This window comes from Passer domesticus, chromosome 10 (assembly GCF_036417665.1).
Source record: "Passer domesticus isolate bPasDom1 chromosome 10, bPasDom1.hap1, whole genome shotgun sequence".
In the NCBI taxonomy this organism is placed as follows: Eukaryota; Metazoa; Chordata; class Aves; order Passeriformes; family Passeridae; genus Passer; species Passer domesticus.
Window position 1 is genome coordinate 43,143,473 of NC_087483.1, and position 16,470 is coordinate 43,159,942.

Below are 16,470 nucleotides of genomic sequence, written 5' to 3' on the forward strand. Positions count from 1 at the left end.
AGATTTGGGAAGCAGGGGGTCTGGCATCATTCAGCCAATGGTGAGCAATTCCATTGTGCATCACTTGTTTTTCCCTTTTTATTATTTACCATTATTACTGTATTTTACTTTATTTTCAATTATTAAACTGTTATTATCTCAACATACAAGTTTTACTTTGATTCTCCTCCACATTCCACTGGGGTGGGGGTGAAGAAAGCGGGTTGAGGGAGCAGCTGCATGGTCTTTCATCTCTAGGTGGGTTTAAAATCATTACAATCTACTACCTTAAAATCAGTAAATTGAGGATTAATACCAAATTATTATGTTGCATGAGAATGAATCTGCTGGGATAAAAGCATCTACATTGAATGGAAGCCTCTAAAATGTATGAATTACCTTCCTTGAAAGCACCTTCCAAAACCAAGAATTGGAATAGTAGGTTAAGATGAGAAGCATGAACTAACATAAACAACACTGAAGCTGAGCTGAAAAGGGAGAAAGTCTGATTTCTAGTTTCTCTAGCCCCCAGCATGTATGTTAATACAATGAACACTGCTGCCATTACATTTCAGTGTGATCTGATTCCTGTTTTCCAAAAATAAAAAAGCTATTAGAAGCTTGCATGGTAAGTATGAGACTGGAGGAGAGCCATAACCTTTGTGAGAAGAAAGAAGGAAGAGCTGAAGAATTTCAGTGGCTAGAAATGGATAAATCATCTGAACAAATGAGTGGAAGGAGCAGAGGGCAGAAGAGTTAAAGCAGAACAGCTGTGAGCTAAATACTTCCCAGAAGGAAGCTACTGATGAAAGCAAAAACCTTTATGTTCCTGGTATCAAAAGCATTGCTCTACTTGGACAAATTGGGAAGCACTAGGATCCATTGTGAGCTTTCCTGTGAAGCAGCAGGACCTAAATCCAATTGACTGTAAACAATATTTCAAAACTTTTGGATTCATATCTAGAGGAAGAGAGTGCCAGCGATGGACCTGCTGAGGAATAGATCCCACAACAGTGGAGTCATAGCTCAGTTTCTTGTCTCAGATTTCAGAGACAAAGACAAAATGATAAAATGCTGCCCAAACTTCTGATATTTCCTCTTAGAAGGAAAATTCCTTTATTTCCAGATATAGGCCTCATCACACTGGCGAAATGTAGGGAAGAGAATGTGAGAGGATTCTCCACTGGAGAAAAGACACTGTGCTGCTGGCTGAGGTGCATACAGCATCCTCCCCTTGCTTTGGAACCCATCTTCAGCTACCAAATTGCTGAAGTGACAGGGAAAGAAGAATAATGTCACTAATTGCTGTTGGTCTTGTCACCCTGAGGGCTTTGTCTCCGGTTCCTCTGCTCTTCTGACACCAAACAAGGCAGTTATGGCCAACGTTCTGCAGGCTTATGTATCAGCCTGTCACTTCTTTCTGAACACATACATGGATTGTCTTTGTGCTCCTTACAGACACATTGGAAGACATTTTGTGATATGCTTGCATAGTGTAGAAAATATTCTAGAATACTCTGGCACTGTAATTTTGCAGTTAAATTCAGATTTGTTTTGTCATTATGAATTACGTATGAAAATCAATCAGAGTTTGCACAGAAAACAGCAAATCCTTATTTATCCACTTATAAATGTATTTTGGATTATCCCTACATTTTTCTTCTTGGTGTGCGGAGGATTCATTTTTGTATTTAATTATGTGAAATTGTAGAGGTTGTGTGTAGCAAGGCTAAGCACTTTGGCCTCTATGCAGGGAATAGCTGCAGTATTGGACACTTGGGGTGGAAGAAGCAAGCAGCCTCAGGTTGGGAGAGAAAAACATGTCAGCTGAGTGTTTCTGCTGACATTTTTGATTGATGTGCTCATAACAATGGCATGCAGATCAGCACTGCTAAACCTGTGTTATACTTAACATAGTTAATACCACCGGGCACTTCAGTGCTAACCCCACTGAGGTAAGACAGTTATCTATCTACGTGTGGCATTCCCAGCCAGAGATAATGCTCTTTGGTGGCTACTTTGGTGCAGCTCATTGGGGTTACCACGGGTGCCCCACAGTAAAATTACCAGTACCTCGGATTTTTTTTCATAAGCTACCATCTGAGATGTCTTTTTCAGGAGCTAAATATTTTAATGCTCTTGCTGCCTAGCATCATCTTCAGCCTTCAGATCAGTTTTGTGGATTTCTTCTGCAGTCTCTCATTCTTCAGTATCTTGGAAAATATGGATGGATAGACTGGGAATGTCATTCACTGCTGTATTCAGAGGTAATGCCACCTCTACACGTGTCGCTGATCCCTCATTTGTACAAGTAAAGAACACATTGGCTTCTCTTGGAGCAGCAGCACTGATGTCATGTGGTTTTGCCAAGGCAGCCCCATACCCTTTTGAAGGTGCTGCCTTTCCAGGATGCAGTTTGTCTTTTTCTGTGTTGTGGGCAGGGCCATGCTCCTTGTTCCTACACCTGGCATTTCAGATCGGGCTGTCTGAAATGCCTTGCATGGTCCAGTTCAGAAAGTAACTTTGATCAGTCTGAGATCTTCACAGAATCACAGAATGGGTGCGTTTGAAAGCGACCACAGTGGCTCATCTGGTCCAACCTCTCTGCTCACTCAGGGTCATCCCAGAGCACATGGCACAGATTGTGTTCAGACGGTTCTTGAATACAAGCGCCTGTGGAGGGAGACTCCACAACCTCTCTGGGCAATCTGTTCCAGACCTGCCATTATTATTTATAGTATTTATATTATTTGTATTCCACTTGTCTTTTGCCGTGTGCAGTTTTTATAAGCTCCGATGCGATTACTTTCATGTTCCTGATGGAAGGCCGCTTTGGTGGAGGTGGATGGCCTCCGGTGCGGGGGTCGGGGCAGGAGCCCCCAGCCCCGAGCTGTGCCAGTGGGCTCTCCGGAGCAGAGCTCAGCCGGGCAGAGCGCACGGATGGTGGGGCGCTCCGAGCAGCACACGCTCCGCGGGCCCGGGCACGGCTCTGCGGGGCTCTGCGGTCGGTGTTCGTGGAACGGCACCGCGGTTCCCGCAAGGGCGGCCCGGCCGAGCGGGCAGCGCGCTCGTGTCTCCGCAGCGCTCCAGCCCGGCCCCGCTCCGCCCCAGCCCGTCCCGCGGGAGGCGGGCGCTGCCGCCGCCCCTCCCGTGAGCTCATCCCGCCGCCGCGCCTGCCCAGCCCGGAGCAGCCCGGAGCAGCCCGGGCTGGGCCGCGCGCGGAGCCCGAGGCGAGGGGCCGGCCCGCCCTGGGTGAGACCTCCCTGCCTCTCCTCTCCTTCCCTTCTGCGCCCCGCGCCCGGCCGGGCCGGGGGCTGCGCGGGGTCGGCGGGCGCGGAGCCGCCGCTGAAACTTTCTGGCGGAGGAGCGTGTGCGGGCATGTCGGGCAGGCACGGGCCGGGGCCGCGGCCGGGGCCGGGGGCAGGGCGCGGAGGGGCGCGGCCCGGGGCCCGCGGGTGGCCCACGGCCCGGGGGTGGGCCGGGGCCGGTCCGGTCCGAGGGAGGCGCTGCCCGGGCGGGGCCCGGCCGGGATTTCCGCCTCCCCGGCCCGCACTCTCGCGTTTCGGTGACTGGGGCGGTTTTCATGCCTTTACCAGTAAAGATCTGGGGAGGAGAAAAAAAAAAAAAAAAAAAAAAAAGCTGCTTTCTGCAAAACTTGGTTTCTTGGTGGGGTTTGGTTTCGGTATTAGAAGGCGAGGAAGAGCCCCGGGAAGAGGCACACGGCCCGGGCAGAGCCGGGCTGCGGATTCGGCCGTGCGCGGGCAGAGGCGGGGATGGGCTGGGATGCGGTGGGATGGGATGGGATGGGGTGCGGTGGGATGGGATGGGATGGGATGGGAAGGGATGGGGTGCGGTGCGGTGGGATGGGATGGGATGCAACACGTGCGTGTCTGTGGGCAGCGACCTTGTTTTGACGGCTGGAGCAGAAGGGCCTGCCCTAGAGGTCATGCTGGCATCTCAAGCATTAAATGATAAAACGATAACTTGATTAGTTTTTAATATGTGAGTTACTGGTAGTGTATAGTAACAGTGTATTTTAAAGCAGACGTTCTTAAACCTTTCTGATTTCTCAGTATTTGTTTACCATAGTCTCATAATGCATATTTGTTGGATAGGGGACTGGGTCCTGAGTTACAGTTTTCAGAAGAAGAATGTGGCTGGAGACGTCTGTGTGAGGTTGGACCCCGGGCGATCAGGGCGGTGTAGATGCGCCTGGGTGTGATGCAGGACGTGTGCCCTGCCCGTGGTCCCTGCTCTGCAGCCCCGCGGGGCCGGGTGGCAGTGGCACCCCCTGCTCTGCCTCGCATGGCGGTTTCTGACGAAGGCAGTGCTTTTGCACATTTGGAAAGCTAACAGCTGAGGATGTGGGAGGTTTACTTTGGGCTTCTGTGACTGCTGGGTGTAAAAACAGTTGGCGAGAGGTTTGTTCACTGGTCTAGAGTATTTTAAATGTTTTACTCATCCAGCCTACTTCAGAGTTTTGCAGGATTATTCAGTATATGCAGAAGTCCTGTGTTACCTTGTATTTCTGATAGCTGTTCCTTAAAAATAACCTGATACTTGAAAATACCAGGGAATTAGGGAAATAAGTGTGATGCCTTAGATCTTAGAAAATTTCTTCCCACTGTTGGCCAAAAATGAACTTTCCCCATTTGTTCTGATCTGTTGTATAAGTGCTGTTCAAGTGAAAAATGGTAATATATTATTAAATAGTGCCAGTGAGCAAGGTAAACACAAGTACTGCTTCCTTTTGCCACTGCTCGGATAATGTATTCAGTGCTTCATTTATGTGGATGCTCTGAAGTTCTGGTTGCCTTGCTTTCTCAATGTAGCTAACCATTGGAATGTCCAAATGGTGATGAATTATATCTGCTTTAGAGCCAAAACATATTTGGTTCATGGCCAGAGTTGCTCAGCTTCCCATAAAAGCATGTAGGAAAAAAGACATTTTGTGTGTATGACCACAGTCCTGAAGTTGATGCCATGGCAACTTTGTGATCTGAATTATATGTTGGAAGGCAGCTGAGCAGTCTTAGCAGAGGTGTTTGTTTTTCTTTAGCTGAACTTCTTCCTCTTATCAAGATTAAACCTTTCTTTGAAGGTGAAAGATTATTTAGCAAACTTTCAAACTCCTGTGCATGAAAGAATATCAGCCTCATCTGTTAGTTATTTGTAAGGACACCTATAAATATGTGTAAGTTGTAATTTATATCCGTTGTTTGAAAATTAACGTTTATATGTGGGGATGCTGTTTCGACTAAAAAGTGGTATCTCTGTCTCTGTCAGGAGCTAGATCTTCATGTTTTCCAGAAAAATAGATAAAGGTGGGCTTTAGGTTTTATGTGTGGGAAAGTCTGAGAAAACTGGGTTAGTTCAAATCTTTTTGTTGCTTTCAGCTCCCAAGACTTGATGTGGAGGTTGGAGAGTTTTTTTATCACAGAGCTGTGGCAATGGAAAAAAACATCTCAGCATATGGCCTAAGAAATGTGTAAGGTCTTATTTCTTAACAATATGTTTGTGTATAGGAAGCACCACTGTTAGAAAACTGACCTCTGAGTATTGAAGGTGTAGTGTAACACCAGACTGAAGAAACCCCAGAAGCAACTTCTGGAACATCACGTGATCCTACTGCATTTGGTTTTGTGTTTAACTTTAGTTTGATAAGTGCATCTTTTAAAAAAAATTATTTTTAATAAGTTTGTTTTTGTGGAGCCTTAACCTCTCTGATCTTGTCCTGAAGGGAAGTAAATAAAGGGATCAGTTTCTCATTAATGCAGAATATTTATTGTGAGTCTAATGTTAATATGTCTGTTTGCTGTGCTGTCTCTTACTATCCTTTCCTTTTAAAATTCATTGTTTAGCATGACTGAATTAATCCTTCAGTATTCATTGTACTTGAGAAGTTCTGTAGAGGTATTTCAACATGCTAAATTGACTAGATTATTTATCTAAGTATAAAACTGTAGAGCTCAGGGGATGATCTCTTTGCTGTGTTTGGGCTCTCCACAGATATTTTGGAGTCTTCTGTGGTGTCCATCTCCTGCTCACTGAGGTGTAGGAGAGTCTGAACTGAAGCACAGATTTTATTTCACTCAGTTTGTGCTTCAGTCAAACAGGGTGCTTTTGGTCTCCTTCCATAACTAAAATGTCCTCTTGCTCCCCCTCCCTGTCTTCCAGCTTCATAAGCCTTCAGAGGTTTATCCAGTGTAGTGATTTCACATTTTTGTGCTGTGTACGTGATACATCACTGTGTAGGCTTTTTTCATCCATCATTGCCACTCCTGCTTCTTGAAGTATATGCATTCTAGTTCATGGAATTACTTTAACTTCTAAAAGCCCTATTTCTTTTGCTGTGTTTCCAGAATTTTGGTTTTGCTCCCCACCTCACCAAGAGGAGGCCTTCTAAGCCATAGGCTTAATCTGTAAAGGTACTTTGTTACTGGAATATTCAGCTTTGCAATATCTTAGCTCCAGTGCTTGGCCTCCTTGTGTAGGTATGGAGATACTCCTGTGCCTGAGGGATGTTCATTAGAGTGTGGGAACAAAGGGCAGCTGTGCCTGTGAGAGGTATTTCTCCACTGAGTGATTGGGAGCATTGCTGGCACCTGGGCTTTGTTTCCTGAGGTGGTGTCACCAGTTTAGTATTTCACACATTTTCTCCTCTCAATCTGGAATACTAATTTCTAATGAGGGTGCCAGTTTGAAAGCAGAAGTTCCACTGGCTTCTGGAGTGACCAGCTGTGCAGATCAGCCAGCTTGGCAGATGTGAGGTGTCCCGTTGGTGTCTTGTCCCATGGGACAAGTCCTTGGGTGCAGAGAACAGTTTGCTGTCAGCCTCATGGCTGGTGTGACACCTCAGCCTGGGATTCTTGCTGGGCTGCAGAAGTGATGTTCAGTGATGGCAGCGGTGAGTTCTGCCACAGAAATTTAAAATGTCTGAAAAGAAATTTACTTTTAACTTACTGAAATTTCACTGTCTGTGGTCAAGTCAGAAGCTGCCTTGACAGTCTTGATGCTGTTGAAGTTGGTGGCAATGCTCACTGAATTATGCCTGTCTGACCTTTTTCTGTAAATACTCTGTGTCAGTAGGTGCAGGGGTTACAGTTTGCAGTGTTTGTGAGGTGACTGACTTGATGAGAGGCACTCTTTGTGAAGCTCTTCTCAGGTACTTTTGCAATATAAATGGCCAAAATAATTTTGGGAATGCAGGTGGTCTAGAAGTCATCTAGTTCTTCCTCATGTGTGTTAGGGAATTCAGCTGTATCTAGATGTGTATGAAATTGGAAAACCGTGCAGCTTAAAGTTCTAGTGATATTAAATATTGTAACAACAAAATAAATATGTACAATATTTATAATAATATTATAAAGTATTATTAAAATATATACAAAGTTACAGATATGTATTTTGAATATGGAGTGTTTTTTATCAGCTGCCCTTAATTCATGGTGATGCAGCTTAGAACTTGTGAATTATCATTAAATACAGGTTTTCTCCATGTTTTAGAAACAGGATGGTATAAAAAAACTCCACAGCCTACAGCAGAATTGTTCGCAGTCTCATTTCACTCTGCAGCAGAATTGCCCCATGATTAGTGATGCAAGTGTAAGTGGAATTGATCACCTTTTGTTTTTAAGAAAAGGGCCCAGCTCTGTCAGAATGACCCCACGTAGGGGGTGTGCCAGGTGACAGTGGCGCATAGCCCACCTGCCACAGAGGTGTCAGGGCCAGGGGGATCTGAGGGCAGCTCAGGACAAGCCGTAGGCACAAGGGCATGGGGCAGTGTGGAGTGTGGCTCTGGAAGCGTGGAGCTGCAGGCAGGAGCCCGAGTGCTGAAGCTCCTTGTCCCTGAGTTGTTTCTTACCTTTCTGCTTTCCTGTGCCCCTGTCTAGCTCAGACAAATCTGTAATTGGAATATTCAGGAATGCCAGTGTTTGCAGCAAAGCCCGAAGAGTGTAAGAAGCCCTTTTGGCTTGATGCTGTGGTGAGTGCTCTCATTGTGATGGCCAGGCACCCTTGGCACAGGGGAGCCTCTGCCTGCCCTGTGGATGTCACTGGCTGTCACATACACCTGCTGAGCAGTGGGAGCTGGTGTCACCTGTGCCCTGGAGCCCTTCAAGTGCATTTTCAGAAGAGTGTAGGATGAGAGCGTGAGGGGCTGCTGCTTGTTTGCTGCATATTTCATATATTTGATAATTAACTGCTTTAAGACCAAAGGGTTCTGTAAAATGTTTCCTGCGCTATGCTGCAGTTGTGTACATGGTATAGGTTGTTCTTTTGTGTCGTTTCTGTTAGCTAGTGGGTTTTTTTTTGGTTTATTGTTTGGAGGTTTTTTGCTTTCTTTTTTATTTTTTTAAGACTTGATCTTAGTCATGGTTAAATTTAGCTCCAGCAGGAGAGAAGCTGGAGCTTGTTAGCGCACAGGAAATGCCCTGGCAGGAGGTTTTTGATGTGTGTGTTTGTGTGTAAATGTGAACTCCACAGCTCCACGATGGAATCGGGCCTGTGGACCTTTGGGTAGGTCATAGTGGTTTTACGTCTTTAAATGTTGTCTTAGATTCTGGTGGAACTTCGCTACATTAAGTAGTAAATATGTCTTGTCAAAACCTGGTAGTTTGAAGTTAATTGCAAAGCTATCACTCTTAAAAGAGCAGAGGTGTTTAATTGCTGAAAAGACAGTTCAGATTTTATTTGCTTAAGCTTTGTTATCTAGAAAAATACTGGATTTTGTGTAGTCTAAAGATTGTGCTTTTCTCTTTTCAGTAATTTACAATTAAATTAAATTACAATAAACAATTAATCCATTTCTGTCTTAGTAGCTGTCCCTTCCTTAGGATCTATATTTCTGACTTTAACAATTAAGTATTTGAACAATATCCACATAAGAGTAAATAGAAGCACAATATAACATTTGCTTTTTGAAATTTAAATGAGGTGGAAGTTGGTAGAGGCTTGGGTGTTTTTCTGTGTTGTGTGGGGGTTTTTTTTCTTCTGTGTTGCATGAGGTTTTTTGTTGCTCTTTTTTTTTGTTGTTGCTTTTGAACAAGAATGACAAAACACAAAATATTCTTAGTGTGAGTTTTAGGGAGACTGGTTTTGTGTTTTACACCAGAAATGCCTTTGAGTTCAGTTGATTATTTAGTTAATATGCTTCAAGGTCTGTTTTACACTGGGTTAAATACCACTGTGCTCACAAAGGGATTTTTTTTTTTTTGTGTTAGTAAGGACTGAGTTCCTGGATTTTTCTACAAAATTTTCTAGCAATTGAAAGTTTGAAGAGGAATATTGCTGCCACACAATGTAGGCATGGTAGGATAAAATTTTCAGCGCTTCCCAACTACTGATACAGAATGTTTATGTCATGCAAGAATTCCTTTGAAAAGTTAGGAGACTTTGTGACAAGACATAAAGGGAAGACTCTGCTTTGCTCTCAGACTATACTTGGCAGAGGTAGAATGGAGTATAGGAACATTGTGCCTTCTAGCATCATGTACTAATCTGTTGTGCAGTCTCAGAATTCAGTGGTGCTGGTATATCCACAGAGAGCTGGTGTGTATGTTTTTGTTTATTTATTCTCTGTCTAAGGCATTCTTTGTGCCACTGTGGTATGTCACCAGATATTTTCTGTGAGTTTGCAATAAGCCACCCAGTGATTGATGGCAGCAGCTTATAAAGTGTTTTATACTCATTTTGAGGTACTGGGCATAGTTTGAAAGTCTGGGGGAAAAAAAGACCTAATTAATACTGTTTTTTTTCCCTCACCAAAAGTGTTGCACTTTGTCCTTTAAAGACAATAAGGAAAGAAGAACAGAAGTGACATTAAATTATTCTTTTCTGCTGAAGTTCAGAGCTTGGTAAAAGTCTGCACCAGAAGAATATGCTGAATGGTTTGTCAACTCCTCCCATGCCTGTGCGGAAGGTTTCCCCAAGGCTCTTGCACTCTGTGTGCAGTGTGTGCCACCAGTGCTGCCTTGGGTCTCAGTGGGGATCTGTGCTTCTCCAGAAAGCCCCTTTTGTGCATCCCAGGCATCTGCCTCACTAGCATTTGGGGAATCTCACACTGTCCTGCAATCTGGTAGAAAAAAATTTATTTTCTACCTGTTTTCATCATCTCTGCTGTAATAGGAAAAACAGGTGCTTTTCTTCTCTGTGAGTCTTGCTTGAGCCTCCGTTCTTCAATTCTCAGCCTTCCCCAGGAGAAAAACTGAAACAAAAACTGAATTTTGTTCCATTGCAGTATTTCTTCTGTTGGCAGGATTTTGACCTGAGCGAGTTGTTGGTGTTGCATCGCTTCTCTTGGTATATCAGTGAACTCGGCTCATGTGGTGTACAGTGGGCTGGTAGCATCTCAGGAGCAGGTTAAGGGGAGGCAGTAGGCACTGTCTTGGCAAACTTGAAAGATTTACACTGACTTCAGGTTTTAATGAATAATTACTTCTTTTTTTTTTTTAAGTATAGAAGTTTGTGTTCCACTAGTCATATTCTGCTTGTGAGGATTTAAATTTATTTGGTTTGGACACTTGCCTGTGGAAGGAATGCTTTTTGGCATCTGAATTAGAAACTATAGTGGTGCTTGGCTGTTTAATTACTGAAAACAACAGGACAACTGTAAAATTTTAATAAATAAGGGCTTGCCGGGTATTTAATATTTTTGGTAAGAGCATGTAGGATCTTGTCTGCACCAGGGAGTTATTGCAGGATGGGGGAGGGTGTGAATGTGAAGCACTTTCCCCCTTGTATAGACAAGCCTTTAATTTTTCTTGAGTGAACTCTGGGATGTTCTGGGTATTCATGTTCTTGTCCTTAACTTGAGCTCTGCAGAGCTGACAAGGAGTTAGTTATACTGCAAGCCTGTGTCTGGTTCATGTAAATAATCTCCCTGGTTTGGGACCTGTGTGTGTAAAGAGAGCCCACCCATGGGGTGGGGGAGGCCTTGTGTGTGATGCCACTGGGGCAGGAGCGTGCAAACGGCCGACATTGATGCTGTGGCAGGGTCTCACTGGGGCAGGAGTGTGCAAACAGCCGACATTGATGCTGTGACAAGGTCTCACTGGGGCAGGAGTGTGCAAACGGCTGACATTGATGCTGTGGCAAGGTCTCACTGGGGCAGGAGTGTGCAAACAGCTGATGGGGCAGGAGTGTGCAAACAGCCGACATTGTTGGTCTCTCAATGGCAAGGTCTCTCAATGCCGCTGCATTGTACACTGAAATGAGAAGTGATTCAAGGCAAAAGGAATTGGGAGAACCTGCATGTTAGTGTTTGCTTGTGGTTACACTACAGAAGAATGCCTGAGCCTGGTCCATAAAATAACACAAGCAGGTAATTAAAAATTGAAGGTTTACATTTCGCAAGAGACAGAAAAAGGCAGCGTCCCGGGATCTGAGGTGGAAAGCAGGGAGAGTAATATCTTTGTTTTGTGTCATTCTGATGAGTGAAATTTCAGGAAATAGCCAAGCTAATCAAACAGTTTGTTGTGATTTGAGGGAATGGCATTCCTTCCTTCTGTATCTGCTGTGAGATCATTCTTTTTTCCTACGTCATCTCCTCTGTAGGCACAGAGAAGATGAATCGCATCTGGCACAGCGCAGCAGGAGCACAGGGCTGACTCCACTGGCTGTCTTGTAAAGGCTCCACCTGTATGACCTTGAGGAAACTGGGCTTTGCCCCTCCTAGGGGAAGTGGAAATAAGATTGTTCCCTTCCTGCAGGCTGAGGTTCAAGAGGCAGTATAGGTACCCAACATACTTTCTGGATTATGTGACTTTAATGTCTGTTCTTTAGGCATCCTCAAAAATGTTAATGTTTCATTCCAAAGTTTGCTAATTTATTTTGTCCACAAAGATATATACCCTTCTTCCTGTGTGTGTCTGTGTGTGTGTGTAGTTGTGCAGTTGTGCTAGTGTGTCCTGGATAGTCCAGTATGTTTGAGCTTTGTGTTCCTTGTGTTGCTGCTCGTTCCCACATTTTAGGGTCACTTAGCACTTGCTATTCTTCTATTATTTTTGGAAGGAGGAGGGTTGCAGGAGGTACTGTCATGTTATATTAATTTTTATTAACTGTCTAATCCAAAACCAGCACAGGGATCAATTTAGACAGTTATGTTCTCTGAAGGAAGTAATTTTGCTTTGTGTCTTTGATAGAGGTTTCCAAGATTTTCCTGTGACTTGCCCTGACCAGGGGGCTGGACCAGATGACCTCCAGAGGTTCTTTCCAACTTTAACCATTCTGTGACTCTGCCCTAGTCCAAGAAGTCCTAAGGAGTCCTAATGTTTCCTTTCTGTCATTTTGGATGTTTCAAGCTGTTGTTGCATGCATATTGCTCTACCTCCAGTAACTAAAGCTAAGGATAGTTATCCTGAGGAAGAAAGCATCAGTATCAATTTGACGTCAGACTAGTGTATTCTAAAAGCTACATTAAAACCTTCAAAAGTGTTTACATAGTAATAGATATGTTCATCTCTGCCTGTGAAACAGGAAGTAAGTAAGTGTTGTTTGTGTACAGATTTTGGACAGAGCTCTGCATTAGTTTTCTAAAAAAAGTGAGTGGCTGTGATTCCCAGCCATTTCAAGATCAGGTATTTTGTGATTTAGATTTATAGAAAACATATTGTCCCAGAATTTCCAAGGGTAGCTGACGTGGAGGAGAAAAGATGGACACCAAATACAGCTGTGTGTTCTGGTCTATGTTTAAATAGAGATCTGTAGTGTTAGGAGAAAACTATTAGTGAAACAGGAAAAAAACTCCATGAAAAAAGCAGACAATCCTGAAAATCCTGAAAATACCTGATAAGGATGAACAATACAGGAGATTTGGAACTAGATATGATAAGGAACTAAAATAGAAAGAAGTTTTAAGTTTTATCAGCACCATCACATGTTAGCATTCAAGGAAATACAGCTGTCATTAGTGTGATGTTTCTTTAAAAAAATATAAATCTCAGGCATAGAGATTTAGATTAATTGAAAACCTGCAAAGTAGCTCTGATGATGAAAAAAAGTCACCTCTTTTGTATTCTGGACATAATACTGACCTTGTTTGGGGTTTTGTTTGGATGAGTTAGTTTTAATTTTGTTTTATAAGTCATAACTGAAGAAAGGGGAGCCTCTGGAAAAAGGTAGATGGCTGTGGTCTTGGCATTTTCTCTGGAGAGGCTCAGCAGAATGGGAACAAAAAGTGTAAAACACCTCTGCGTGGTCAGAAAAGCTGTGAACAGGTAAGATTTTCAGGTTGTGTTGACAGCTGCTGCTCTTTGCCAGTGTAGCCAGACAGGTGATTCCACTCGTGATTCTCCATCTGCACAATTGCTGAATCCTTGGGCTTGGTTCAGACAGGGCTTGCAACCTTTGGAGAGAATACTGCTGGCTTGTGAGTGCTCTCCCTCTGCTTCAGTGAAGATCAGTTTCTTCAGGGCTTCAGGGCTGTTACAAGTAGTGGGGAGCAGTTATCTCTGAAATTATGATAAAGAATAATTTTTGCAGTGTCTGGCACCTGCCCAGGAGTTTTGGACAGCAGTCAAGTGAAGCGACCAGCTTTTCCTCTGTGTTGGCAGCCCTCAGGGAAACTGGCCAAAATAATCAGCAGTTTGGTAAAAGAGTAACGTAGCAGAAAACTGGGTGATTGCAGGGCATAATAGTTACATCTCTGGCATCTGAGAAATGAGGTCTAGATCCAGACTGGTGGGAAAAAAGCTACTGCAGAAGCACATTCTAACAGCTAACATGGTAATGAGGTTTTTCTCACACTTCCTCATCTTTCACCTCTTACTGTATTTTAATAGTGCTTCAGGGCATAATTCCACTTCAGAAGTGAACAACAAACTGGAAAGCTTGCTGTTGTTTTGCAGTTTCATTTTTTAAACTGCTGCATAGCTTTCACTGGGTCAGACGAGAGGGAGAAAATGTGGAGTATCTCACCAGGAAATTTAATAATGATTAGATGATTGAGTGAAGAGCAAATGATGCAAATGGACTACGGCTTGTCAGTTTTGTATCTGTATTGTATCTGTTTTGTACTTAGATTGATCTTTCTTCGTGAGAAACACCTGCAGTATGGTAAAGGCCATAATTGTTTAGGGTACTGTATAAAAATATTTCAATAGTAACTATTTAACTTTAGTGGGTCTGGCTAAATATAGTGTGTTGGAAACATTACGTATGCCACTTTTTACTTGTCTGGAGTGACAAAGGGTCAGGGACAGATCTCTCCAGTGTATGCTTTATCATTTTCGTTCATGCATTTGAATCATCATAACACAAATACATCTCACTGGAAATTGCATCTTAAAAGTAAAAACACTATTCTCTTCAAATGTCTGTTCATTCATGAATTAGTAGTCACATGTCTGGGGGTATGCTCTCTGTTTATTACAAAATGCTAGATATTGATGGCCCAAAATGTAGTAATTTTGAAGGATTTTTTTACTTACTGTCTTGATTTATTGCATCAGTAATACCTTGCTCCTTTAAGTATTGTTTTTTGCTGTATATTCCTCTTGTTTGAAATCTGCAGTTCAGCTAAAGGACTTTGAATTTGCCAGAAAAGGGAAATGTTGGAACTTTTCTGTGTGACACATAGAATGACGCTCTGAATGTGTTTGTAGGCAGTGAAAGCTGTTCTGACTAAATTAAGTTTTCTTTCGAAGCTTAGGATTTTGGGATTCAAATATTTGAATCTTTGGATTCAAAAATGCAAAATACACTTTAGAAAGTACAGATTATTTGAAGTGTGTGTTTAATAAATCCCACACCGAAAGGTGGCAAATACTTCAGTACTTCTGTGCAGACAGTAGACTATGATATTTTACCTTGTATTTCTTTGCAAATAAATGCTCACTGGTTTTCAGGATCAAAATGGGGAAGCTTGAACACAGCTGTGGGTAGGAGTAAATGTAGGAGTCCATGGGCATTGGCTCAGGTGCTTACCTGCCATGTGGGATTAGTTTATTTGACCTCTGCAGTAGTGATGAACTCCTGTGGGTAGAGCTTTGAAAATGCAAGGAAGTTGCCGAGTTTTAAGGACTGAGTTGCAAGCTGAGTGAAAATGTGGGGAGATTTTTCCATCTCTGCTTTTCAGAGGGGATTCCTCAGATAATGAAGTACTTAACTTACAAAGGTTGAGACATGAACTGTTGCATGTGCCTGTGCTCCTGGCTGTTTCCATAACCTAAGATTTGTGTTTTATAAAGCTGATGATGTTTTGGAGTTGTTCATAAAGAAGCTGATCGTTATAAATTCTTGAATCAAGGGACTTTCTGCCCTTTCCCTTCATGCTCTGAGCAGGAAGCATGTATGGAATGTCTTCTGCAAGAAAACGGTTGAACTGGTGGGAGGGAGGACAGCATCCCTTTGAAAATACTCTTGGTGTGAGCCGGGAGTCCACCTTTGTCAGCAGCTGACAGGGTTTTCAATTCAACAAGCAGAAGAGTTCTGTTGGGACATTGTTATTAGCACTCTGGGATAACAAGTCCACATCTAATACCCATTTTAAAATGGGAATGATAGTTTTTAAATCTTTAAAAAAACCCAACAAACACCAAACAAGTGGTTTAATGTCAGAATTTAAAAATTGGAATTAAGAAAACTTGAACTGGAGTTGTTTACCAAAGTGAAGCAATTGCAGTAGCTGAAAGGGTTCCTGAAGTCTGAGTCAGGGAGTTTTTCTACTTCAGCTTAGCTGTGAGAAGAAAGTGCAGTGTGCTTAGAAAGACAATGTGCAGTGTTACTGTAAAATATCCTATGAATACAGTTATCTTTAAAACAAAACAGCATCTAGTATCTTGTGCCTGGTTCAAGGGATGAGAAATTATAAATGCTGTGAACACTATCGCTGTTCACTTCGGTTGGTGTTACTGAGTTGTGAACTATGGTTATGAAGAAATATGTTACCTGAAGCTGAAATCCTTTTGGATGTATGTCAGTAAGCATCACAGTAGGTGCAAATAACTTTGGTGTATCTTTTGGGTTTGTTTATTTGTTTTTTTAAGTAACGCTGTCTGAAGTATTTCTAAGCTGTAGTAGTTGGTTCATTCGCTCAGCATTCAGCTGCACACTCTGGAATGTGAATGATGCTGTACTGGACCCAAGGTGGTGGTTTTAGCATTACTTCAGAAGACAGTTTATTTTTTATACCTTTCGCTTGCAAAGAAAGAGCATTGCTATTGCTTTGCTGTTGCAGCCCTTAGGGTTAGCTCTCTCTATGTGCATAACTCACACAGCAAAAGGTGAGTTGCTTTGGAAGTACTTATCTTTATTTCTGCATTTCATTTTATAGGGGAAAAGGAAGGAAGTAGACTTTATTTCCAGGTAGCAGGCACTTTTCATATCCACACTGAATGTGGTCTGAATAAGCAACCATCTTGCATGCCAGTTGTGTTCTGTATTAGAATAGATCCATGAAGAACTCTTTGCACAGTAGGGAAAGTGGCCTCAATTCCAAAAAGAGAAAATCTAGGAAGGAATTGTCCTTGATTCCTTTTATTTGGTCTCTCATTA

At 43.0% G+C, this 16,470-nt stretch overlaps 1 protein-coding gene across 7 annotated transcripts in view; it reads left to right on the forward strand.

Annotated features, from left to right (window-relative positions):
• The first annotated feature begins 2,782 nt into the window (after window positions 1-2,782).
• TANC1 (tetratricopeptide repeat, ankyrin repeat and coiled-coil containing 1) overlaps window positions 2,783-16,470 on the forward strand; it is a 59,824-nt gene continuing 46,136 nt past the window's right edge. For 4 of the 7 annotated variants that reach the window (XM_064435414.1, XM_064435415.1, XM_064435416.1 and 1 more), the window contains exon 1: window positions 2,783-3,231. In XM_064435414.1, the coding sequence (XP_064291484.1) occupies window positions 2,790-3,231 (442 nt within the window). In that variant the 5' untranslated portion in view covers window positions 2,783-2,789. Of the gene's footprint in view, window positions 3,232-3,342; window positions 3,575-6,599; window positions 6,887-16,470 lie in introns of those variants that run through there. The other 3 variants (XM_064435419.1, XM_064435420.1, XM_064435418.1) reach the window with 2 other exon arrangements.